The sequence below is a fragment of the Bombyx mori genome, chromosome 21 (genome assembly GCF_030269925.1).
Source record: "Bombyx mori chromosome 21, ASM3026992v2".
In the NCBI taxonomy this organism is placed as follows: domain Eukaryota; kingdom Metazoa; phylum Arthropoda; class Insecta; order Lepidoptera; family Bombycidae; genus Bombyx; species Bombyx mori.
Window position 1 is genome coordinate 14,181,755 of NC_085127.1, and position 27,653 is coordinate 14,209,407.

General features: G+C 38.2%; 3 protein-coding genes and 1 long non-coding RNA gene across 4 annotated transcripts in view; 2 read left to right on the forward strand and 2 right to left on the reverse strand.

Annotated features, from left to right (window-relative positions):
- The window catches only part of LOC134200896 (uncharacterized), a 279,918-nt gene that overhangs the window by 44,706 nt on the left and 207,559 nt on the right, over positions 1-27,653 (reverse strand). The window lies entirely within an intron of this gene.
- On the reverse strand, positions 1,296-9,027 carry LOC733140 (myogenesis-regulating glycosidase). The gene is made up of 9 exons (XM_004925016.5): positions 8,905-9,027; positions 7,839-7,937; positions 7,088-7,258; positions 6,107-6,767; positions 5,813-6,005; positions 4,794-4,903; positions 3,664-3,919; positions 2,378-2,534; positions 1,296-1,524 (listed from the first exon to the last, which is right to left on the reverse strand). The coding sequence occupies exons 1-9, from the start codon at positions 8,975-8,977 to the stop codon at positions 1,337-1,339; spliced, it is 1,908 nt and encodes a 635-aa protein (XP_004925073.4). The 5' UTR covers positions 8,978-9,027; the 3' UTR covers positions 1,296-1,336.
- LOC134198666 (tubulin-specific chaperone A) lies at positions 21,903-27,558 on the forward strand. The gene is made up of 2 exons (XM_062674776.1): positions 21,903-22,760; positions 23,156-27,558. Exons 1-2 carry the CDS (start codon positions 22,552-22,554, stop codon positions 23,286-23,288), a joined length of 342 nt encoding a protein of 113 aa, XP_062530760.1. The 5' UTR covers positions 21,903-22,551; the 3' UTR covers positions 23,289-27,558.
- Positions 23,337-27,558, forward strand: LOC101740271 (leucine-rich repeat-containing protein AAC1). The gene is made up of 4 exons (XM_004925013.5): positions 23,337-24,083; positions 25,508-25,694; positions 26,088-26,310; positions 27,037-27,558. Exons 1-4 carry the CDS (start codon positions 23,337-23,339, stop codon positions 27,113-27,115), a joined length of 1,236 nt encoding a protein of 411 aa, XP_004925070.1. The 3' UTR covers positions 27,116-27,558.

A 27,653-nucleotide genomic window follows, 5' to 3' on the forward strand; every position in this document is an offset into this window, starting at 1 on the left:
TAATATATTCGAGAGCCATTGTGTTATTAGCAAGCAAGTGTTTCACTCATCTATCCCTCGTATTTAACAATAATGATTGCCCATTGCGGGAATCGAACCCACGACCCTCGGCGCTACAGTTAGGGCCGCTTACTACTGGAGTATCGAGTCAACCGTTAATATGTTATAAAATTGATTTTGACAAAAGCCTATTGTTTTTATTTAACCCTTTCCACAGTAACGCCTAAAGGGTATAGTAGGCTAGAAAGAAAATTCAGTTTATTTCAGTTTTTACTGTGAAATCTGTGCAATGAATTATGTTTATAACTAATCACACGTAAAGCATCAAATTCTTGAGACTACTCGCTCGCCATCTGTCGCACGTCACAGACACCTTCCCTGTGGAGCCGATAACAACAGTGGCAACCGAAACCCCGGATTCTACTGTTTTATTATAGGATTGATTAGGCACGAGAAAGCTTAGTTTGGATAATGCAAGAAACATGGCCACCTATCGGCAGTATCGAGAACTCACACCAAGCACACGGTTGTAAAGAAAAATCTTATGTTTCTTGTGAAAGACGACATGTCGTTGCCCGCCAAAAATATTGTAGTATATATGGTATCGGGAGTATAAAGATATACAACACTATAATATTGTGTTTAATATAATTATAGACAGTTTTTACTTGTGCAACGTTTAACTCTATCCATAGCAAGCATTTCTTTGTTTGTGTTAATAGTTACATAAATAGGCACACGCTAGGCGAGTTATTTACTAGCCATTAATGCCAGTTAGCTCGCTTACCAATAAATCTACGCTAACAAGATCCATACACACTTTAATGGTTGATAATTAGATTGTTTATCTTTTTTTTGGAACGAAGTTCCTTATGGGACGATGCGGAGGGGTACCCTAACCGGAAAAAAACGTAACGTAAGATTTTTATTAGTAATGCACACGGTGTACGACTTAACTTTGTAATAACGTACAAAAAATAACATTTTTTTATCATTCATTGACCACGATCTCAGAGCGTTCGTTTGCGCAATACACTAACTCTTATGCAAACAACCGTGAATGAAGTGTACCACAATAAGTTCGCACGTTACCGAATGACCGTGGGTTGTTGCGGAACCTCCAGTTTTATCTTTTTTATACCTCGAATAGAACTTAAAATTAATATATTTATCTTCTTAACTTCGTTACTATCCGGTGTCCCACGACACCACATCTTTTTTTTATTAGAGCCACCTTATTAGATACACCTAATAGGTTAAATTGGCTATTGTTTTTTTTTAAACGAATAAAAAACTTTGTACGCGAAAATAAAGAGTTTATTTTCAAAGGTTCTCTCTAGTCTTCGAGAGTGAAGTAAGGCAGCGTGTCTAGTGGTGCCGGGTAGTCCCGTAGCCACAGTGGACCCTGGTGAAGCTCCCCGGTGACGCCGTCCCGCCAGGAGCCGCGCGGCAGATACACGTCCCGGGACACGGCGCCCTGCTGCAGTACCGGGGCAGCCAGCACGCGCTCTCCTAACAAGAACTCTGGAAACCGACTCCAATCTTAACTCCAGAGCTTACCAATGTCCATAGCCTTAAAGAATTCATTATGATAAGTTTTTACTGGCGGTAGAACGTCTTGTGAGTCCGCACGTGTAAGTACCACCACCCTGCCTATTTCCGCCGTGAAGCAGTAATTCGTTTCGATTTGAAAGGTGGGGCAGCCGTTCTAACTATACTGAGACCTTAGAACTTATATCTCAAAGTGAGTGGCGGACTTTATTTTGTGATGTCTATGGGCTCCAGTAACCACTTAAACCCCCGGTGGGTCGTGAACTCATGTAGACATCTAAGCAAAAAAAAAAACAAAAAAAGAAGATCTCAAGATTTGACCTTATTCTATGAATATAAAATTATTTTAGTTATTGAAAATCAAAACCCCAACAAGAAACCAAACAACTGGAACGCTTTTATACAATTCGTTTCAGATTCGTATCACAAGATGCGTAGGAGCGTTCACTTTGTGACGTTTATGGGTAGTAACATGACACTGGAAGCTTTAAGCTCGTATTCTTACATCTATACTACCTAATATATAAATCTGCAGTGGTTTATACGGATGTTCCGTTATAACTACTGAACCATGCATCCGATCGACTTGAAACTTGGTATCCATGTAGAAAATACATGTACTTAATCGATAGGCTAGTATTTATATGAGTGTTGGACTCCCTACAACAGTTGCGGGGGCGTTAATGATGAGAATCTTTGTGGGAGTGAGAAATAATATTGTTAATTTGAAATGCCCAGCGAAGAGGACGGGTACAGCTAGTAACTTATAAGAACAATGATCACCAGCAAATCTGTAACACAATGCTTATCATAAAAAATATCGTACCGTCCCAAACAGCCAAAGCGTCCTGGTCGGTAGGATCCAACCACCAGATGGGAGGGTTCACGGGAGTTCCTTTTTGGATGGACGCCTCCATAGCGGCCACGATCTCATCAGCATATTCGGCGTGAAGATGCGTGTATTTGCGGCAGATTTCTACTGCCTGGAAAATAATGTATTTAATAACTAAAACCATCACGATTGAAGTGATGTGGAAATGTAGCTCTCATCACTTCGATCTACTCTATCTCTTCTTGTAATTCTTATTTTAATTAATTACGTGGTAGGATATGATCTGACCACGCACGGACATCTATGCTCAGGATATTTTTATGACAAGACGTTCGTTCCTATTTAACCTATCTTTATTAGCCAAAGTTTTCGAAACATCAAGTTGATTTACTGGTGGTAAGACCTCTTGTGAGTCAGCACGGGTAGGTACCACCAACCTGCCTATTTCTGTCGTGAAGCAGTAATGTGTTTCGGTTTGAAGGGCGGGGTCGCCGTTGTAACTACATTGAGACCTGATCTACGTTGTATATGTCTATGGGCTCCAGTAACCACTTAACACCATATGGGCTATGAACTCGTCCAGCCATCTAAGCAATAAAAAAAATCTTTATATAGGCCCATAAATGCAATAGTCAACTTTTTTGGTATATTGCTATAGTCGACTATGACTCGGAAACAATTGTAGGTATAGTAGAATTGAGGCTTCGATCTCATATCTCAAGGCGAAAGGTACCGGTCACGTAGTGGATCTTTGAGTTCACGAAATTGTCCACAAAATATCGGAGGTCCTTTAAAATGTTTTTGGAACGAAGTTCCTTATGGGACGATGCGGAGGGGTACCTTAACCGGGAAAAACGTCCGTAACGTAAGATTTTTATTATTTATGTATAGTCTTAGTATGATGGCTATACAGTGTCTAATGTATAGTCTACGTGATGACGGTTTTCTATGATAGAACAAAATTGGGCTTAATTATTATTATTCATATAAATAGCTGTTTCTTTATATATTATTATTATATATTTTTTATAAATAATTGTGAATAAAAAAAGTTGATAACTTTGTAAAGTAGTTTTTCTATTTTTTTTTATCAATAAAAAAATCATAATAAAAATGTATACCCGAATAATAATTTTCTTAATACCTCGAATAGAACTTAAAATTAATATTTTTATAATAAGGAACTTCGTTCCTACCCGGGTCCCAAGACACTTACACATTTTTTTAGTTCTAGTAGGCTGAGGTTGCGTGCTCATAATATACTTATGTAAAGAAATTACCTCTTCATCATGATCCCAGGGCACAAACGAGTATTGAAGCGTCGGCATGAAGACATTAGCCTGTAGCCACCTCACCAGCAACTCCTTACTCGGAGACTCATTATAACCATTTCCTCCGATCATATCAGGCAGCACCAACGTGTACCCGTTGAGGTTCATTTGCAATAGAGTCGTGACCAACGTCGCGAGACCGTTGTTGAAGTCCCAAAGGGTGTCTTTGTCAACCATGCGGACGAAGACTGGGAGGTCTTGGGTTCTGGAATAGGCATTCAATTGGGTATCAGTCGCAAACACGAGGTCATCGTTATAGGGATTCGTGCAGGTGTAATATTAGAAGTGGTCTAATTTGGACCGATATTAGTAACGCTGTGGCTAGAAGCTTAAAATGTGACAATAGTTGTAAACCACAATAAAATTGGAACTTCGATCGGTGGGTGGCGGCGTTCTTTGCACTTCGGTAGCCACGTAACACCAAGTGAGCGGTATACCTCGTAAGCTCGCATACCTATTTGATGAAAAAGTGTATTAAGTTATTCATATGTAAGTTTTGTACCGACTTGTCGTACTGGTGGTTTTTTAACTGGCTATACCATATAACCTTTGTACCATTTATCTCACTCATTACAACTCATGTCTCTGGGTGTGTGGCGGCATTCTATGACACCAGGTCTACCGTGAGGTCGACCAACCATTTAAACAATAAAAAAAAATGTGACGGCGCCAGGGATGGCTGACTGGCAGTTCTGTCATGATTCGTAATCGGTGGAACTCAGTTTATTGCAATAAAAGTCAATAAAACCTAAACTCTCAACAAATAATTTTCACAATGACAGGGTAAACCGACAGTTTCATTTCAACTGACCGACTGACAGACTGACTGACTGAGACTGACTGAGACTGACTGAGACTGACTGACAGACTGCCTGAGACTGAGACTGAGACTGACTGACAAACTGCCTGAGACTGAGACTGACTGACAGACTGAGACGACTCTTACGGCGTCTACCCTACATTTTGTGATGTTTATTATTTATAATAATAGTCAAAACAATGTTTTAATATTACTAAAGTCGTTATCCACGACATATGGAAAAAACAGTAATGTGATTGAGAAACCGTATTTTCCTTACCTCATGCCCGCTCTGATCTCGATCATTGGGCCGAACTTGGCAACGGCTCTCACGTAAGACTCAACCACGTGACCAGGATGGAGATCAATGTCGCCGTTCTGTACTGGAATCTGTCAAGAGATAATAAGACTTTTAATCAACAACAATAAAGTCCCAAGTTGTAAGACAGATTTATCTGACGCGCGCAGAATTAGCGAAAGAGTCTTTCCAAGCATATTAAATTCAAGACCTGACATCTTGTAGATCCCTCGGTGATTTGGGACAATATCTATTAACTAACTATTGTTAGTTAGTTATTTTATTTAATGTTCACGATCTATCCATCTGTATTGTTAACAGTGACTTGTGGTAGGACCTCTTGTGAGTCCGCACGGGTAGGTACCACCGCCCTGCCTATTTCTGCCGTAAAGCAGTAATGCATTTCGGTTTGAAGGGTGGGACAGCCGTTGTAACTATACTGAGACCTTAGAAATTATATCTCAAGGTGGGTGACGCATTTACGTTGTAGATGTCTATGGGCTGCGGTAACCACTAAACATCTGGTGGGCCGTGAGCTCATCCACCCACGTATGCAATAAAAAAAACATGGAAATGTCCTTGTTGTACCGATGCTTAAGCTGGAATAACGTACTCTGTTTCCCAAATAAGTAAATCAGTAGAATAGAAATACGCCATGTGCTAACGAAATGTAAAATTGATTAGGTTCGATGATATCACACCTGGATCGTATCTAAGGGATGTAAAGATTTATTTATTTATTCAGATTCATGCACAAAAGTACAATGACGGATTTAGTGCCTGAGGCATTCTCTACCAGTCATCCAAGGGTGGTGTAGAGAGTCTTGTGGATTGTGTACTGTGTAAACATTGTGAACCGTTCATAAATTCTAACTAAACGTCCCCCTGGTACAAAATGGTAACCCAGTCATGAATATTGACCATGGCAGAGGCCCAGTCAAACAGGCTTTGTATCGAATTTCTACTGTCTGTCTTATAAATAACTTATTAAGATATCTTACCTGTGGAGACCAACTAGATTCGCCAGCGTCGAACTTCAGGCTGTCAATATCGTAGGTATCAATAAGATCTTGGATCCTTGACGTGTACCATTCTGCAGCATCAGGGTTGGTGAAGTCAATGTACCCGGGTAAAGAGCCGTTGTTGTTCCACCAGGTAGATTCAGGGTTGCCTTCTTCGTTGAGGACAAGGTAGCTAACAAGATGGATTTATTAGTCAATTTAATACAATTAAGAATACGAATAAACATTCCATAATTTTTATTTACTCAAAGTTTAGTTCACTTTACTACATACCCTTTCTCCAAAGCATCAGAAAACCACGGCTCGCAATTCTTGTTGATGAACGGATGTACCCAAATTGTGACCCTGAAGCCTAAGCTCTTAATTTCCTGGATAAGACCTTTAAAGTCAGGCAGCTTCCTCTCATCAACAGTCAAAGATCCGTAACAGATCTCCCAAAGGTCATCGATTTCAAACTGAGCGTTTGGAAATCCGGTATCCTTGATCTCGTTAGCAAAAGCCCAAAGGCTGTCCCTGTCTATTCCACGGGAATATCTCGCCCAAGTCGAGAAGACTGGGTATTGAATCATTCTGTAATCAGGCAAGCCTGTAGGTTTTCCTAGATAAGTGTCTACAGCGTGTTGGTGCGCGACCTTTGCGTTTTCAAAGAACCAGATATCGTATTTGAGGCTGTTATGTGTGCGTTTACTGGAATAGGGAGCCGCCACTTCGGCGATGAAGCAAATGTGGTTGTCCTCGACGTTATGGTAGTCAATGAAGAGGGGCGCTTCGGGTTGCACGTAGAAGTATTGGCCGGCCGAGTTTAACCAGTAGCGTTCCGATACAGCGGAATTGTCTTCCTCTTTGGATATGATTGAGTATTTTTGCAGGTTGCTGTTTTGAATCGGCCAGTACTGTTGCTTTTGTTCAGGACCACCGTACCATTGAAGGGAACCTTGAGGAAAAGATTATTATCAGATTGTTTACATTTTGTGGCCTCAGGCCAAATGTTTACCGCCACTCATGGACATCGATAACATCAAAGACCAAGACGTTGTATAGGGTTAGAATATCAATCAGACTAATCCCGCAGAATATTTCTATTTAGGGTATTAAACAGTATGTTTTTTTGAAAGACAGATTCGCGTGACAATTACTGTATTTAGAACTTGAATTATTGTGATTTGGGTCGACTAACAACAAATAAGAGAACTGTATGTGCGATTTTTTTATTGACTAGCTCTAATTTTGGACAAAACAGAGACGTGGACTTACCAAAGTTGAAGCAGTCTTCAAAAACTCGGTCCGCAGGTCCATCCCAATGTATGCTAATGCGGTAGCCACCGGACTCTTCATCGTAGGCTGTGTTGATATCGAAGATTACCTCCTCATCATCAGAAGCCACACGACGACCAATGTGGCCGGTCAGTAAAGTGGTGCTTGCAGCTGAAAATGGATACAGGTTTTAAAATAAAACTCTCTTTAAGTCTCTTTGAACCAAATGTTACATTTGGATATTTGGTTATCTGGCGTAAATGAATTTGTTTGTCATTGGTTCTTATCCTTACCCTAAACTTAAATAATATTGCAATACATTCAAATATTTTTCATCAGTTATTGAATTTTTTCTTTATACTGAATTTATTACGTCAAAATGGTGGTTTCCAGTGAAAAACTTCACTATAAAACTTCACTTCAATAATTCGCCTCGATAGAAAAATAAGAAATAACAGAGTGAATGACAGCAGCCATCTTGAGACGAGAAGTAGTGTAGTCTCAATTTTAGTCTAAATCGGCTGTTCCACCCTTGGAAGCTCAATGGTTCGTAGCCATATAAACTAAGACGGTGGTAGCTTCTTCTGCGTGCTCACAAAACATCTTACCATCATTCAGAATATGAACTAAACACAAGACTACGACTCAATGGCACTGATATAACGACCATCATGGCTTTTAAATACGAAACACAAATATCCCTCTTACTGTAAATCTCAGCTATGAAGGGGTTTCGCAAATGAATACCTACATATGGCAGATAAAAGAAGTCCTCCGTCTTCATGTTCTTCCACCAGTACGTCGCGTTGTAGGGGTGCTTTTGGTATAGCGCAGAGCGCTACCGTGACTCCTACAGAAACACAATTAATCTAAGAATAAAATTTGGCGGTTAAATTATTCTAAATTCTAAATAATTATATATTCTTGCAAATGGCGTCTGTCGCCCATCTTAATTTATGAGATGAAAGTTAAATTATATTTAATACAACGACCCCACCCTTTAGATCGGAACTGACGAATCCTTTGAGCAGTAGAACGATGGTACTTACCCTGAGCTCACAACCATGCCCTGTCAGTATGTACCAACAATAAAGGTCGTTTGACGGTCGCAGTATATTAGTGTAATACTGAGAGAGCGTTATTCCCGATCCTGCGGACAGAATGGAAAGCAGTCCGCGTCGCCCAAAACACGTCATTTCGGATCCTCCCGATCCACTAACGGTGTATATAGGTACATCAAGCACCGGTCATCGTCCTCGTCGAACCCGTCGCTTGCGTGACGAGTAAATTAACCCACAGACACAGCCCACTGAATTTCTCGCCGGATCTTCTCAGTGGGTCGCGTTTTCGATCCGGTGGTAGATTCTGCGAAGCACTGCTCTTGCTAGGGTTCGTGTTAGCAACGTCGTCAGGCTTGAGCCCCGTGTGCTCACCTACTAGTTAAGGTTACGTTGAAATAGCCTCTCAAGGCTATCAGCTTAGGTAGGGAAAAAAAAAGAGAGAGAGAGCGCCCACTACCTCGTGACTTTCTTATTTGCTTTATATAACACCGACGGGAAAAGAGGAGGTCAGGATTGAGTGGTTTATTATCCACGACACAGCCAAACATTGACCATTTAATTATTAATCTATAACAAACTGTTTTATAACGTCTCTATATTGTATCTTAAATTTACCGAAATTTGTGAATTAATTTAATTTAATTACAAAACTTTTATTTGTAGTTATTTTTCATTGCTTGCTTTTTAGAAAATCTTATGAACGCTTACATCTTTGAACAGAGGTAAATAGGTAATTATTAAAGAAAAAAAACAGACCTGTGAGCAGCAGCAACCACTTCATCTTGATACGCAGATGAAGACTGTATCTCGAGAAGAGATTACGATACATTTATTTGAGATATTTTCCACTTATCTTTAGTATACAAGTATGTGGCAGATACCCGCAGAGGTTTCTAATTTTAAAATACATAATGTTCTTTTTTCTTTCTGTTATTATCTGTCTCGGATTGAGATGGCCAGGTGCTTTTACTGGTGGTAGGACATCTTGAGTCCGCACGGGTAGATACCACCACCCTGCCTATTTCTACCGTGAAGCAGTAATACGTTTCGGTTTGAAGGATAATTCAGTCGTTGTACTGTTAAAACTGAGACTTAGAACTTATGTCTCGAGGTAGGTGGCGGCATTTATGTCGTAGGTGCCTTTGGGCTCCGCTAATCACTTAACACCAGATGAGCCGTGAGCTCGCCCACCCACCTAAGCAATAAAAAAAGCCTCATTAGGCTTGAGCCTCAGGAACACGATATCTTCATGTCTAATAAAAATTAAAAGATTAATACTCATTTATCTAAATGATATTAGGTCAAAAAAACAAATTCCACGTGTAATATATTTTACTTAGATAAATATTGGGAACTCCAATATAGTAGTAGAACACTGTAGGAGCGGCATATTTCTTCTAGCAGCAATTACCGCCCTTTTTTTTGTCAGGAGGAAATCGCCGGACTTCCGTCCTCCACTGGGGATGGAGGGCGGGGCATGTCAGAGTCGAACTAACTAAAACCTCCTGTCGCTCAACAACCAACGTCCTCGCATGAGACAGAACTCATGAAAAGGCAAAGGGGGGAAAGTGAAGCGTTTAGTGCGGAGCACATCTCTCCCATCACCCTCCCCCTCGGGCCGCCGGACTGGCGGTCGTCGGCGCCACGACCACCAGCCCTCTCGGTCGGCAGGCTATCCGAAGCCTAGATGGCGCCGGTTAGAGTGAGTAATTACCGCCCTAACATAATGTTAATGCACAAATTCAGCTAGCGGGAGTGCCATGGCGTGCTGTAATTCCTTTTACGCCTTTACATGTGCTGAATCTGGGTTAGGAATTTCAAGTGAATCGATTGAACTTCATCCTCGGGTCATGATGGAGGAAAGTTTAAAGAAGACGGTTACGAAAACAACGCGCTTAACATTTTAAGCACGGTTATAAGTATAAAACATGAAACTTAATATTGCTTCTTAAAAATTCCTTCCTATACTTGTTTGTACTTATGCATATCTATGATTTTATACAAGTGCAAACTTTTACTAAAACTACCTCTATACAGAAGGGTCTCAGGTATAAAGCGGAAGGGTTACAAATTACAATAGACCACACACACGCACACATCCGCTTCTTCTAGCTGCTGTAACTTTGTAACAACTACGAATTTTAGAAAATCACTTTACCAACATGTTAATAAAGAATCAGATTAGGCAAGAAAAAATCCTTTTTTTGAACCCATCACAAGCGGTGACCTTTAAGATAAGAATTCATCATCATCATCATCCGCCCACAGTCGTCCACTGCTGGACATAGGTCTCTCACAATCCACATCACTGAGCCCGGTCTTCGGCTCTCCTCATCCACTTCTTGCTGCCATCGTTCGGAGGTCATCGCACCACCCAGCCAGAGGGCGTTCCACATTACATTTTCCGCTGTGCGATCTCCACTCGAGAACCCGTCTGCTCCAGTGATAGTCAGTTCTACGGCATAATATATGGCCAGATAAGAATTAGTGGTTAATAATTCGAGAGAGAGAAGGTGAAGAAATAAAAATTCAAAGAGGAGTCCGCCAAGGAGATCCTTTGTCACCGAAGTTGTTTACTGCGGTTCTGGAGAACGTTTTTCGTCAACTAAACTGGGAAACAAGAGGGCTATCAATAGATGGAGACAACTTAACCCAATTAAGATTTGCAGATGATATATTAATCTTTTCACCAACAAAAAATGAACTTCAAGCAATGCTTGGAGAATTAGTCGAGGAAAGTCGGAAGGTAGGACTGATTATGAACACTCAGAAGACTAAAGCTATGACTAACGATATAAAATACCCCATAACTATTAACAGCAACACTATTGAATATGTTGATGAATACGTTTACTTAGGCCAAATAATATCGCCGTCAGACCTCACTTCAAAAGAAATAGAAAGACGAATAGCCAATGCATGGAAAAGGTACTGGAATCTAAAAGAAGTGATGAAAAACAATGAAACAAGCATGACCATTAAAAGGAAACTCTTCAACACCTGCATCCTCCCTGTCCTTACATACGGATGTCAAACATGGGCCCTAACAAAGGCACATGCTCGAAAATTAGAAGTTTGTCAAAACGCTATAGAGAGGAGCATGACGGGGAAAAGATTATCAGACAAAATAAGAACATCAACAATTAAAAAACAAACTCAATTAAAGGATGTCTCAGTTACAATAAGGAAACTTAAATGGAAGTGGACGGGGCATACTATAAGAGGACAGGAGAAATGGTGTAAAACTATAATGTACTGGTATCCGAGAGACAGAAAAAGAAACCGAGGTAGACCATTTAGGAGATGGGTGGACGACATTAAGGCAGTTGCGGGAAGCACATGGACCAGAACAGCTGAAAATAGAAGCTTATGGAGGCAGTTGGAGGAGGCCTATGTCTATAATAGACAAACAGACAATAACTAATAATAACATAGGTAAAAAAAAAAAAAAGCTTCCAAATTTTTTTTTAACTAATATTAATACCACTACTTACTTAAAACATAGTAAAAAAAAAAAAATTATTGTATATGTAAAAAAAAAAAAAATGTAATTGTCTGAATAAAGGCTTTATTATTATTATTATTATATAATTCGAGAGACAGTATAATATAGTCAAGCCTATAAAATATTTGACAAAAAAATATAATCTAAAATATTAACAAACGGGCAACTAAAAACTCTTCCGTTTCAATATGTTTTCTCCAGCGCTTTTCTCGGTTGAAGTTGTTACACTGATGGTAGAACAATTTAAAAGGCCGCATAGATAGATACCATCGTTCTGCCTATTTCTGCTGTGAAATAGTCAGGTGTTCCGGGTTGAAATAGTCGTAGACACAAACGGTAGGCAGCGGCTTGGATCTGCCCCTGGCATTGCTGACGTCCATAAGCGACGGTAACCACTCACCATCAGATGGGCCGTATGCTCGTTTGCCTATACGGCAATAAAAAAAGACAAAAAAAACTGTGCATCTTGGGACGCCCGACAGTAGTCATAACTTAAACTAATCTAAATTGAACTATTTAATATTCAAATTGTTTAACTTGAGAAAAGCTTAGGTTAATTACTTAAATTTTATATATATTAATATGATAATGTAAGGGAAAGTGTAACAAACATTGAAAAAGATATATAAATAGTTAGGAGTTAAGTTCTCAGTACCGCTGCCGTATGCGTGAGAGAAAGGGAAGCCAAACAAACTGGCACCGTAACGTGTTACGTAACGAGACGGCCTATCTTCCCTCAAGAACATATCACTTCAATAATTCAGTGTTCGAATTAATATCTTAAGGTTCGTGACGATAGACAATTCAGATCAGGCTGGCCGTCAGTTTGTCCACTCATTTACAGGAATAATAAACATCTAAAAAATCAACTATTCTTATAATGTACTAGCTGTACCCGTCCGCTTCGCTGGGCATTTAATTTTTATACTGGTGGTAGGACCTCTTCAGAGTCCGCGCGGGTAGGTACCACCACCCTGTCTATTTCTGCCGTGAAGCAGTAATGCGTTTCGGTTTGAAGGGTGGGGCAGCCGTTGTAACTATACCTGAGACCTTAGAACTTATGTCTCAAGGTGGGTGGCGCATTTACGTTGTAGATATCTATGGGCTCCACTAACCATTAACACCAGGTGGGCTGTAAGTTCGTCCACCAATTTAAGAAAAAAAAAAATAACATTATTATTTCTCGCCCCCACAAATATTCTCATCATTAACGCCCCCGCAACTGGTGTAGGGAGTCCAACACTCATATCATCATCATCATTTCAGCCTATCGCCGTCCACTGCTGAACATAGGCCTCTCCAATAGATTTCCAGTGCGACCGGTCCATTGCCACCTGCATCCAACGAGACCCAGCGCTTTTTACTAGGTCGTCGGTCCATCTAGTAGGTGGCCGTCCCACACTGCGCTTGCCAGTACGTGGTCGCCACTCCAGGATCTTTCTGCCCCATCGACCGTCCTCTCTTCGTGCTATGTGGCCGGCCCATTGCCACTTCAGTTCACTAATTCTAAACACTCATATACATATTAGCCTATCCATTAAGTAAACGTATTTTCTACATGGATACTAAATTTCAAGTCAATCGGATGCACGGTTCAGTAGTTATAACGGAACATCCTTAAAAACCCCCGTAGATTTATACCTAGTCAGGTCATAAATTCTGTCACATGTTTAATGTAAAATAATTGAAACAAGCTTATTCATTATGTAACCATTCATATACCAAAATGAACTTAACAAAACATAGATTCTTATGACACTAAAGTTTATTCAAAATGACCTCCGTGATTTTGAATACAGGCCTTCACTCTGCGCGGCCAGTCGTCTATCGCAGCACGAACGAGGTCCATGTCAATATCGGCGGCTGCCTAAATCAAGGATATCTTGAGTGACTCCAAATTGGGATGAGGCTTTGAACACGCCTCTTCCTCCAAGTGTTGCCACATCTTGTAATCTAACGGATTCAAATCTGGACTGGAGGAGGGCCAGTCCTCGTGCCGGATGAAGTCGATTTCACGCGCCGCCAGCCAGTCTTGTGTGCTCTTCGCTCTATGAGCTGGCGCCGAATCTTGTTGGAATACCCAGTGCCTGTTATTGAACATGGTATGAGAAACAGGTTCCACAAGGTTCGTCAGGACTGTATTTTGATACACAACTGCATTCGTTTTTACACCTTTCTCACAAAAATGTACCTCCGTTAAGCCCCAATAAGAAACTCCCAACCATACCATGAGCGAGGATGGAAAATGACCTCGTTGGACACGCGGAATACGGTTGCTCGCTTCTTCACTACTGTGTGCGTACACCTTATCATTTTGTTTGTTGTAGCTCTCTTCTACAGTAAATTTTTTTTCATCCGAAAAAAGAATTTCCCGATATTTTTTTCCCGCGTACCGCTTCAACAAAGCGCGGCATCTCTTCAGTCTCAGGTCCATTAGACGAGCATTCAAAGGATGTCCTGTTTTTCTTCGATATGCCCGAAGCCCTAAGTCTTCATTTAACACCCTTTTCACCGTGGTTCTGTTTAACCCCATCTGAAGGGCCAACAGTTTCTGCTTACGTTTGGGATTTCTTTGAATTCGCGCCTTCACAGCTTTTATCACTGCTGGAGTCCTAACAGACCGAGGGCGACCACTTCTTGACCTGTCATCTACACTAGAGTCTTCATTGTATCGTTTGATGGTACGTTAAACGAATCTTTTGGTTATATTCAAATTTTTCAGTATGTTAAAAATTTGAATTGGCGCGTAACCGCAACGATGCAACGCAATAACTGCAACACGGTCTTCTTTAAGCGTCCACTCCATATTTAAAAATGAGTAAAATTCTAAAAGTATACATTTTTATTTTCATGAACAATTCGACATTCGAATTCAATAAACTTTTTTGTGGCCAGCATTCTAAAAGAAAAATTTTTACTGTGTGACAATACTTATGACCTGACTAGTTATATTATTATGTATTAGTATAGATATTACGTTAGCGAGCAAATTTAGACAAAAAAATAGCATCCTGTACTTACGCTTATATAATCTTATATGCCAACGCAACATTATTATATCCCTGGCTGAATGCCACGTATCTATTATCATTTTAATACGTATCAATATCGAATACCCTGTATTTGATGTCAAGATAAGATTATTTAGAAGAAAAAGAAAACAACTATCGTTCGTCAATCAAAATGAGTTTTGTAAATAAGGTCGTACTAGTTAGTAGACGTGTCTTTACTTGCCCTTTTTTCGTAGTATTTGCTGTTCACATTGATGAGATTCCCTATATTTTCAACTGATAACCGCTTCGAGGGTATATATCGATAGTCTAGTCAAACCCGGCTTAGTTTGCTGGTTGATCATTGATTTGGTACGATCGCTACCAAAATTCACAGGATCATCCGCTAGCTAATCTGAAGATTTCCGGAAAATCGAAACTGGTTCAGCCGTTTCGGAGTCTATAGGGTATAAAAATACATTGACGTGTAAAAATACCGAATGAAAAAAAAATTGTCGTCTAAATATGACAAAAAAATTTACGATTTAATGGTTTTTATATAAATAATTCAATTCTTTCCGCTGTCATAAACAATATTTTTTCCAATAAAAGTGAGTTACAGCTTCGAGCGATGTCAGTATGGAAGGTCAAGTATAGTTGGCTTCTAAAATGTTGAACGTCTTAAAAGAGCGTAGCGGTAATTCAGACTTGGAAAAAGATTATGCTCTACAAAATATATATCTAATCTAACGTAGAGTACTCGTACGTAGGGTTCCTATCCTATATATTAGCTGTTTCGATGTAGCAAAGAGCCTGTCGGATTACAAATATTCCTAATATCACAGATCGTTGTGGATGTATAGAAAGAATGTATCGAAGGGGAAACTCTGTGTTTTTGATGTGAAACGTCTATAGCGGCGGGTCAGTGTGCTTAGTGCGAGTTTTTTAACGTTCTCGATAGCGTAAAAGTTAACTCAAATTTGTATGCAGCTCCTAGTGGCAAATGTAGGCAAACGTTCCAATTGCAAATTTGAGTTAACTATTACGCTATCGAGAACGTTAAAGAACTCGCACTAAGCACACAGAGCTGGTTCACATAAGGTCGGACCGACAGTTTTACTGTAGTCGGCTTGACGGTCTACTGTTTACACTTCAAGCTGCCGATCCGACCAAATGTGAACAATATTGTTGTCTACACTACTGTACTGTGAATGCTCTAATCGAGGAGCTCAGCAGTACTCATGTCGGCTGCCATATTGATGAAATATGTCTCAACAATATCAGTTATGCTGATGACATGGTGCTGCTGAGTGCGTCGGCCTGTGGGCTGTCTAAGCTGCTTGGCATATGTGAAAGATATGCTCTAAGTCACGGTCTGGTGTATAATACAAAGAAGAGTGAGTGAATGGTGTTTCAGGCCAGAGGCAGGTGTCTGGATAACATTCCCTCCGTCAAACTGAATGGTACGCCACTGCGCAGAGTAGACAAGTTTAAATACCTAGGACACTTTGTAACCTCTGACCTGAGGGATGATGCAGACATTGAGCGGGAGCGGAGAGCGCTGTCTGTAAGAGCTAATATGATTGCCCGCAGGTTCGCTCGATGTTCGCGGGATGTCAAAATCACTCTATTTAGAGCGTTTTGTACGTCCTTCTATACGTGCAGCCTGTGGGTGCTCTATAGTCAAAAGCAGTACAGCGCCTTACGCGTCCAATACAACAATGCGTTCAGGGTGTTGTTGGGGCTGCCTCGGTTCTGTAGCGCGTCGGGAATGTTCGCCGAGGCACGAGTCGACTGTTTCTTTACGACCATGCGGAAAAGGTGCACATCCCTGATTGGCCGGGTCCGGGTCAGCCCTAACAGCATCCTGAAGGCACTAACAGACCGTTATGACTGTCGGTACTTGAACCATTGTACCATGGTTCACTTGCGGACTAAACAATAATAATAATAATAATAATGGTTGGTTCGAAGTAGGTATCAGTGGAATGGAATTTTTGAAATGTATTCAACTGATAACTACTTTTAATAAATGTATCTTTTTTATTTGATTGGCTTTGTTAATTTTAAGTATGTTTCAATGATACTATGTTCACATATGAACTTATTGTTGTCTGAAATAAAATAAATCATTCATTCATTCATTCATTCATTCATTGTACTGTTGATTTACCGCGCGGGTAGGTACCACCGCCCTGTCTATTTCTGCCGTGAAGCAGTAATGCGTTTCGGTTTGAAGGGTGGGGCAGCCGTTGTAACTATACTGAGACCTTACAACTTATATCTCAAGGTGGGTGGCGCATTTACGTTGTAGATGTCTATGGGCTCCAGTAACCACTTAACACCAGGTGGGCTGTGAGCTCGTCCACACATCTAAGCAATAAAAAAAAAAAAAAAAGATTTACCGCTGTATAAAGCAGTTTTTTTTTTATTGCTTAGATGGGTGGACGAGCTTACAGCCCACCTGGTGTTAAGTGGTTACTGGAGCCCATAGACATCTACAACGTAAATGCGCCACCCACCTTGAGATACAAGTTCTAAGGTCTCAAGTATAGTTACGACGGCTGCCCCACCCTTCAAACCGAAACGCATTACTGCTTCACGGCAGAAATAGGCAGGGTGGTGGTACCCACCCGTGCTTACTCACAACAGGTCCTACCACCAGTAATTACGCAAATTATAATTTTGCAGGTTTCATTTTTATTACACGATGTTATTCCTTCACCGTGGAAGTCAATCGTGAACATTTGTTGAGTACGTATTTCATTTGAAAAATTGGTACCCGCCTGCGGGATTCGAACACCGTTGCATCGCTTCAACACGAATGCACCGGACGTCTTATCCGTTAGGCCACGACGACTACTAAAAGTTTTGAATTGGCTTTTGCTTGATGACGACGACGTTATAGTTGCCATGTGGTATATAAATCGAAAACGGAAGAAAAGAAAAACAAAATATTGGGGCGTTCAATCATTGCTGAGCGAAATGGAATTGGAGCATTCAAAATGTTTGGATGGTTTCGCTGCTCCGAGCCGACAAGACTCAAAGCAGTATGCCAATAATACGTGGCACCCGATGGAATTCGTGGCTGAACGTCCGATAAACGTGTCATCGCGGACAGTTTTATCAGGTCAGCGCTATTGAAATACATGTACTAATAAGCATCCAACGTCTTTGTCGTTCCCATCAAACTGTCGGTCCGATCTGATGTGAACCAGCTCTCAGACAAACTGCTGAGGTGGCAACGCATGCGTCATCACGCTTTAGGATAGTACCTAAGTAGTTACATATTTAGTAGTTTTTTTTGTAATTGTAATAATAATTGTAATGTGAGTTTTAAATTTTCATATTTTAAGAGTAAAAATGTTTATTACAAACACATATAATATATTGATAAAAAAAAATAGATGCTTTATTTTTCATTATACCATATTTTGTGTTGTCCAGCTGGAGCACTGGGTATGAATACTCCAGAGGGTCCCACAACAAGTTCGAAAAGGAATGGTAGCGAGCGAGGTGCGGACGTATTCTCGTGTGTATGCTTCGGTGGTTGCGGGTGAACTGTCGGCGCCAGTAAAGGCGTACGCGCGGCTTGCCAAAAGGAAAGCCCATCGGTCGCTACTCTTTGAATCGCGCCGGGAACCGACAACGAGAGTCCCTGATTGGTCGCGGCGCGCGATCAGACGCGGCTGCCGACGCGGCAGGCGTTAGGGTTGCTATAATATTTATTTTATAAACTTAAACTATCTATTTATGAATATGATCTGTGTGCTTAGTGCGAACTGACATCTGGAACAGCTTCCCTTCGTTTGCCGCTAGGAGCGCTGTTCTAACTCCATCCAAATTTGAGTTAACTTTTTCGCTATCGAGAACGTTAAAACACTCGCACTGAGCCCACTATACGAAATAACTTCGTTGTTTCACACCAGCCAGCCGTCCCGTTCACAATTTGTTCATCGTGTGTTCCATGGTTATTGTTCTGTGGATTGTTTTAAATGATCCTTAGAAGACTCTATCCTTGATACTTCATTGAATGTCTAAGGACGACAGTAAATAAATAAATAAAAACTGTGTAATGCCTATGAAGGGTAGAGGTAAGGGGCACCATCTTATATAGGGGACAATTTGAAAAAGTGTTCACCTGTAAAGAGCAAGTTATTGTTGGAAGAATCACCAAAATAACGCTAGTGTAGGAATTGGAAATGATATGAGGTACTTTTAAATGGAGCGAAATGTGGTGTATAAAGCACTGCTTGTAAAATCCTTCCACTTGGTACTATGGCGCCACCATAATCGGCTCCCTTCCAACGGACACTTTTCAGTACACTGGGATGGTACTTACTCCTTACTTCTATCCCTGATGGTAATGCCATTGAAGAAGGCTTCATTGCGTAGTCAGAATGGTTGTGTATTTTTTTGAATGATGATTTTATGGAAGATGTTAGGCATCGTAACGAGACCTTCAAGCCGAGTCTTACATTTTCTTCATAAATGCTGTTAGAATATGAAAAATTAGACGAAATTTAGTGAAACGAGATTAGATCAATTAAAGACTCAATAAATAGGTAGGTATTTACTAAAAAAAAATGGGTAGACTTTTTGGGAGAGCCCAAGAAGCTACGTCCAGCGGCCTTATTTTCTTTTCACGCGTTTTTGAAATTTCACATAGGTTATGCAGTTAATAAGCCACCGCTATTACAGGTTTAAGGCTGAAGAAACTCTAAATTAACAAAACAATTCACATAATGCTATTCTCGCGCTCTCGCCAAAAAATGTAAAGGTCACAGATTAATATGTTAGTTACAAGCTACAAGTAATAGCTGTGTGATTGTGAGTACACTGCGTTATGTACTGCGTCAGTTATAGCTTAATCATGGAGTTAATAAGTACCTACAACTGGAGTGCTGTCTAATGCCGAGAAATCGGTCTCGAAAGAGAATACTTTTTGGTCGCGGTGTCCTTGTCTAATGTGGTGACCATATATAATTTAATTATAGGACAAAATTATACACATGCATAAGTTTTGAATTTACCTTAAGTAATTCTGTGTAACCCTATGTAAATACAAAACACGTGCTTGCAACCTTTTATTTATGTAAATTCAATTCTAAACATTGCTTCGTCGTCATGGTGACTTTTTTTCGACGGTTTTTTTTGGAAATTGCTGCGTTGTCGAAAATCTAGCACTGAGTTTTATTACAAACATCATTACCTCAGTTCTATTACTTAAACTTCCTCAAACTCGTGTTTAACGTCCGAATACTCAACCGCGACTTAAATAATATATTATGTTGAACTTAATTACGCAATTCCTACTTTAATGTACTGGCTAAGTGGGCCGTGCAAATTAATATTTGACACACTGAGTGAGACACTGCAACACACATGGTCTGCGCGTATCGGGTGCTCTTTTCCTACATTCACATCTTCAATTGATTTAAAATTGTTTGTATTTTTACTTCTGTGCTATTTTAATGACACGTGTATATTAAGTCTACTAGTTACATTTTAGGAAATAAAACACAATGGGTAATAAAATGAAATGAACTGAAATTCATTTATTTGTTATATGTAGACAATTAAATAACTCTTAAATGACAAGTCAATACACATAACACGATACACATAGTACTTGATCTCTATTTACAAAATATTGGTTATACATATTATTATTATTAAGTTCAGTTAATTTTCTGTAGTCTTATAATATAACATTTCCTCTATTTTAAGTAAATTCTTTTTTTTCAACGAAATACATAATTTATTTTAATCAATATCTAAGTGGACCATGAGTATCATTAAAATTTCGCAATTTAAATTTCAATTCAATTAAAAATCGCCATTTTTCTTTAATAAATCTAAAATCGACTTTATATTTACAATCACTATTTCGCGACTTTTAAGTTTTTGTTTCAATACCTTAACATCTTGTCGTAATTTTGCTTTTCTCGGGGTATTTTTTATTTCTTGCGTTTGAGTACTTGATTCTTCTTGTTTGACCTTTATATAGGACATTTTCCAGAAATTCCAACGTCATATTTACTAGAAGATCCTACTCGTTCGCTTAACGTCAGGCAAATGATATACATGCTTCCGTGCGACGCTATTCAATACAATAAAAAAAGTTCAAAAAATACCACGTGATGGCTCTTATAAAATGAAAAATACATTGCAAAATTATAGTTTTCACGATTGTTTTTTCAAATTTAGTATATGACATAGATTAAGTACAATTTACAAGACAAATGGTATTAAATATTATAATGAGAAAAAATATCTCACATTTTAAAAATATATGCTCACACTAGTAAAAATTTATCAATGAATCTGACATATGGAAGGATATTCCACAAACTGGAGACGATTCTCGCTTAAAACCACTTACATTAAAAGTGTTCACCATGATTACACGGAAACTTTCACGATTTTCGAAAAAAAAACAAGCCACAAGCTGTATCAGTGCCATTTTAACTTCGCACTACAAACGTAAATAGACGCCATTTTTCTTTTAATCCATTCATAGCTCTTTTTCGGTGATGCCAACAATTAATCTGGCTTCCCACCAAATTCAACATGAAAACCATCAGAAATCTACGTACCTACCATTAAATTTTCCATTAAACAGAGTTCTTATTAACATAGAACAATAATTTTTTTGTTAATAAGCTTTATTAATATATGATGTTCTATTAAAAATCAATATATATCATATAATCAATACTTCTTATATAATTTATTTTAATAAATTGTCATCATCAGAAACTAATTTCACCATAACTTTGTACGTTTATTTTGAACCAATTTAATTTTTGACGTTGATGGAAATTCTAAATTCTCGCAACATTTTCTAGTTAAGTTTAAGTCACTTCGTTTAAATAATATGTATTTAGATATATTATTGTCATAAAATGTTTAAAATCCTGTAAAGTGGATTGATTTTAAACTTTTCGATAATTTTCAACAACACTTGGGTGGCTACTAAAAAATCCACTAACCACTAAAAGCCATTTTTGATAACGAAGACGGGGTCCAAATTCCGAGATTTTATGGAAAATCCTCTAAGCTAGCAACACTGCTTTTTGTTTGTAAAATGTGCGAGAGGGACACCACCACTTAATAATCATTCTCTTTTCAGACCGTTTTTCCTTACATCTTTTGCTATTTAAAAATAAACTTTAAGCCATAGAGATAAAGTATATTTTTAGTTTTTATGTCAAACGAAGTAAGCACTCCAGTTAGAATAGTAACTCTATGAGCTTAATACACATGACAGAAGTCAGAGTGGCATTTCTAGAGTTGGGACTAAGTTGTAAATTGATAATTAAAAGCTATACAATGGCATTTAGTTTTCCCGGGTGCTATCGATACTGGAAACAGAACAAGAATACTCTCTAGTCATCAGTTGATAGGGTTAGAGTACCATTTTTGCATCCTGAAAAAGGCAGTGAGTCGGGTTAATGCAGATCATGTACATTTTGTTGAGTTCATGGAATTTGATTTGTTGGCGTGGGACCCAGTAGATCCATGACAATTGTGCCGTTATGTGGCTACGTGTCGAAGAATCTGTTCTTAAGCAAAGGATAAGCGCGTATGTGCATCCGGGAACTGTCTCCGTAGACCCACAACTTGACAATACTAACATTTCGTCAAATGTATTAAATCTTTAATACTAAATTCAAGTTCTAAATATGGCATCACGGGTGCCCTGTTGAATAGATTCTACTAAGATACACCTACATTTGCCTTACTTTCCACAGACTACAGAGAATATAGATAAACGCTCTATAAAGTTTACACAGCAGGCACGTTCTTTTAGCTCTTTGGTCGTAAACAGATGCTGTCAAGAAGTGCATTTATTGATTGAAAATTGCATTGAAAAAAAAAACAAGATCGATTATTCAGCAAGAAATGGCAGATCCTAGAATTCGTCAAATTAAAATCAAGACGGGCGTCGTGAAACGGATTGCCAAGGAAAAAGTAGTCTACGAGAAGGAAGCAGAGCTACAGAAGAATAGAATTCAAAGAATAAAAGACGAAGGGCAAGACGAGCACAACATTCGGAAGCAAGAAGAGGTTCTTCAGGAGTCCCTGATGATGGTCCCAGACTGTCAAAGGAGGTCAGTTGCGCCATTTAAATAATGTTATACCGTAGAAATAGTTGAAAAATCACGAATTAATGCAAATTTTCTTTATTCAAACTATAAAGTTCCCAAATAGTTAACACATGTCGAAATTGGTACAAACACATGTAAGTACTATATAAATCGTGAATTGAAATTTTATTACCAATTTCTATTTTAAAAATAAACACCGTCAACTATGTTTTTTGGAGATTTTAAAGTTTAGGTTAATTTTGTTTTTATTTCAATGCAAAGTATTTACTTTTCCGTTACATTAGCCTTTGCTCTGCATCGCGAATTGATACCTTTAACAATAATGTTATTATAGCAATATCAATCTACTAAGTAGTTTGTAATATATATTTTAAGGTTTTCTATAAATTGCATTACAGATTAATCAAAGCATATACAGATCTCAAAACTACTTTAGAAACAGAACAGGACCTCAAAGAACACGAGGAATACATTACCGCTGAACAGGTTCTCAAGGACGCTGAACCCCAGCTTCCAGCCATCGAGTCATAATTATCTCCTTTTTATAAATTAATAGTAATTTACATTTAAAACTAAATCATGTATAATTCAAATTATTATTATTTAAAAAACAAATATGCATTCCTTAATGTCCCTCCACCACCGCCAACCTCAACACAAAAGTCATCATCAAAACAAATGTCACCAAGAATACAACAAGCACAAGTTTCGCCACAGCAAGGACTACATCGACGGCCACGAGATCAAATTCGAGCTCCAAGTTATATGCCACCTCAGTCACCAGCATACTTCACGGCCACACCCTCACTAACACCAATGCTATTACCTCCACCTCCACCACCACCACCTCCACCACCGCCGCCACCAGAAGAGCCGATAAAAACAACTGATGAAGAAATAATAAAAGAGTTTGAGAAAAAAATAACCAGTGAAACAAAAAAGAAAACCCCTCTCCCCACGGCTAATCAAGTGATTACAAAAATTGTATCATGCTACTTGGCTTTAGATAATCTAACTATAAAGCGCATGAATTTAAATAATCTAATATTAAACGATCCTGAGGAGCATCATTGGAATTTCCTGATAGCAGATACCCATAATGACATAGACACCATCGAGAGGCTTATGGAAGATATAATTTCTTGTGATATTGATGCTCTAAGAAAATCCCAACTTAAAAGGAAGGGTAAAAGATTACGAATAAGAAGAGCAAAGCTGGAGATGAAAGCAGAGATATTACAGATAGAAAAAGACAGGCAGGAAAGATCAAGAAAGATTGATGAGAATTTGCAGAAAATTAAAGATGAAATAGACAGAGTTAAACAGGTAACTAAATTAATTAATAAATGTATGTTTGATCACTCTCCTAAGAACATAATTTTACTCTTGTAAAATTTCACATGTTTTATTGTTGGTAAAAAAAAATTTTGTTCAGTTAAAACCTTATAACTGAAATTGAAGCATTTTAAACACTATCTTGCTGAGTTCATTTTAAGTGTTATGTTTTCTCATAACTATGACAATAAAATCAATGAAATACACTTAACTCACATTTTAGTCACAAACAAGACATCTAAAATAATTGATACATTGAAATGAATCCTATATCAACTATATATAGGATTAATTTCCTATCACAATATCCAATAGTACCAATAAAAAATAATAATATAAAAAGTAGGTAAATATGATTCTATTTTAATAGAAAATTTTATGGCATCCTCATTCATTCGTCAGTATTATAAATTAAAGAAATGTTGGGTTTTCTAATCTGATGATATCAATACTAATACTTTAACACTAGTTTTAATATATTATTATGATGTCAATGGTTGTGTATTAATATGAACCAGTTATCTAATTTTGGTCCAAAATGACATCATAAATTGTGAAGTGCACTCACAAGCTTTGTATAGTTTGTGCAGTAATTTTGAAAAATAAAAGCTGTCAAGTCACCAATTTAATTGCTAAACTTATATTACTAATTAATTTTTTTAATCCATTTCACTGCAGAAAATATGTAATAGTATGGTTTTTGTCAGCTTAATATTTATTCAGACTTACTTGTAATTTACATTGTTTGCAAACTTTTGGTAAATATGGTTTTTTCTTTAGATATGTACTTAAAATTTCTTTTTAAAAGGTAATAAATCAGTTCAAAGCACAGGTACAACGAGAAGTGTGGCTGCCATTTCTGCATTGGGACTTCTAAGGGCTGCTATACTTTTTTTTACATTCATACAGAAGATGTTTTGGATTGTTGATAGTTATCTGTTGGAACCCATGGGCTTGTGGACTCACAGGAATATAACATTTTTCAATGGGGTTCAATGAAAGTTTTATCCTTTACTATTGATAATGAGCCCTGGATCAGTTTTAGTACCTGGGGCGATATTAAAAATCATTTCAAGAGATTTATTTGAATTTGGAATGGAACATACCAGATTTTCCCCGAGCACTACGTCATCCTTCGAACAAGGTTTAAAAACAATCCCTAGTTCTAGGCAGCAGCGTGGTTGCGGTTCTGACGTACATAAGCAACGGTAACAGCATATGATCAGGTAGGCCCTAAGCTTATTTGCTCCGGAGGTAAAATAATTGTAATTACTTTGTATGAATTATCAGATCTTCAATTAAAATATGATAATTATATATAGTAATAACACTACTAACGCGAGTTTTATTTGAAAAGTATGTATTCAAGTTGCTCCAGACTTTCAGAATAATCATTTTCTCATACCTACCTACAGGAGGAAGAGGCAAAACTCCAGGCAGATGTGGTGCTCAGGGATGTTCTCCGTAAAAAGCAGGATGCCAAAAAATGCTTGACCAAGTTGGATACATTGGTGAAACTTCGTGTAGCAAGGCAGAACACTGCTAAAGGAAGAGGAAGGATTGTATCTTGTAATGAAATGCTACATTTTAGTTCTCAGATTGGTAAGTTTGCCTATTATATTGTTAGCATTATTAGCTCTTTGTGGAAGGACATAAGAACTTCGAACTGCTGTACCGTCCTTTGTATTTGTAATGCATTTCTTCATAGCTGGAATAATTGAGATAAAACCAGTAGGGTGAGTTTACATTGACATCTACCACCAGCACTATAAAATGCTCTAGAGAATGCAGGCAGCTCAGGACCGATCTTTGTGGTGAGGCTTGGAGGAGGCCTATGTCGAGCAGTGGACAACTGTGGGGTGAATAGAAGAAGAGGATTTTATGTTGTATTTAAATAATATAATTTCATAAAAATCTAGGACGCTGAGTCAATAAAAGATGAGCGCAAAAACTTTAATAGCAACTTTAAGTAAGTCCATAAATAAATAATTTCAGAGTCACTCAAATCTCTATGGTCAAATAAACTATCTAAATACGAAACAGAAGAAGCGGAACTGCGTGAGAAACTGAATAAAGAAACTAAAAAATTCATTTTACCTTTAGAGGAGGCCACAAATAAAATTGAACAGAATTTGTTACAATGGCAACATTTGCTCTTTGGGGGACAACCCCCACAAGTGGATTTCAATGGAAATATTTATAAATTTATAAAAACCAGGTAATACTACACGAAAGTCTTATGCATGTTCGTTATGTGTTAATTGTTGGTGTTTATGAATGTCCATATTAGGTCATATGGGCTGACAAGGTTGTGGTCCATCTGATATATGTTTATGAGAGATTATACACATGATTTTATGAATGTTACTACCTAATTTGAGTCTTACCCTTCGTAGTGGAGCCCATATTCACATATCTGCAATATTGTGTTGTTAATCCATGGGCCAATCTTCCTTACCAAGACAGAACTGATACTAGGTTCTAGGTATTGGAAGGTTACTTTGGAGGCGCTCGGGCAGCTGTTAGCAAAACCCACCCCTCCTGGCTGAGCCTTTGCTCGTCCACATGTCCTGGTAAAATTTTAAAGACTTTCGGGCCACCAGAAATCTCAAACATAAAAAAGGAAGGTTCTTTTCCTACACTATGTGATTTATTCATTTTGGAAACCTGTCTTAGAACATGCTAGCTACAAAAGTGTTTCGTAAAATTTGTACCAGTCACAGGGTGAAGGTGGGATAGCTGACCTCTTGGTGCATGCAGTGAAATTTGTTTTCACCAAATCCTGAACTATCATTTTGTCCGGTCAAACCAATAGCAAAACTTTATGGAATAGTACATGATTTCAGGCCTTAAATATGGTGTTCTACATTGATCTCTTACCAAATGTTTTCTTTTCAAAACAGTTGAATCATTGTTGTTAGTTCTAATATAAAATTGTTTTTAGAGTCCAATGGGATCAGTATTTGAGTCAAGACGGTAAATCACTACCAACTGGATGGGTTGTGCCCAATCCGAGTATTTAGAACTGTCAGCATTTCACGCATACAGATGAAACCGGCTCAAGCTCAATTGTGGAAAATTTAAGAAGAATTAAAAAAGTATTTTTATTCTGGGGATACACGTTTTTGCCTGTCGCCACATTATTTTTCTCAGTTTTACTGAAAGCCATGAACGGAAAGATGAAGTGTTATTGGATGTTTGTTAGTGATGCAAATCTTGAGTTGGGTTAATTTAAAACAGAGTAGCGGTTTTAATTTTTTTAATTAAGAATGGAAGATTCTAAAGATAGTATCTGAATTTTCGAATTATTTTTGAAACATTTTCGCTATTACTGTGAACTACGTATTCGCTTTTATACTTATTAATTATACTATATACAATTAAAACTGTAACCTGACGTAATAAATTTTGCTTTATTTTTAATATGTAACGCATTTATCAATACTTAAATAAAACTTATTTTTTATGTTTGTTTTTATTTTTAGTAGTTTGCGAAATATATCACTGAAACATATTAAATGTATCGTTCACAGACAGTACGTAATCACCTAAAACGTGTTG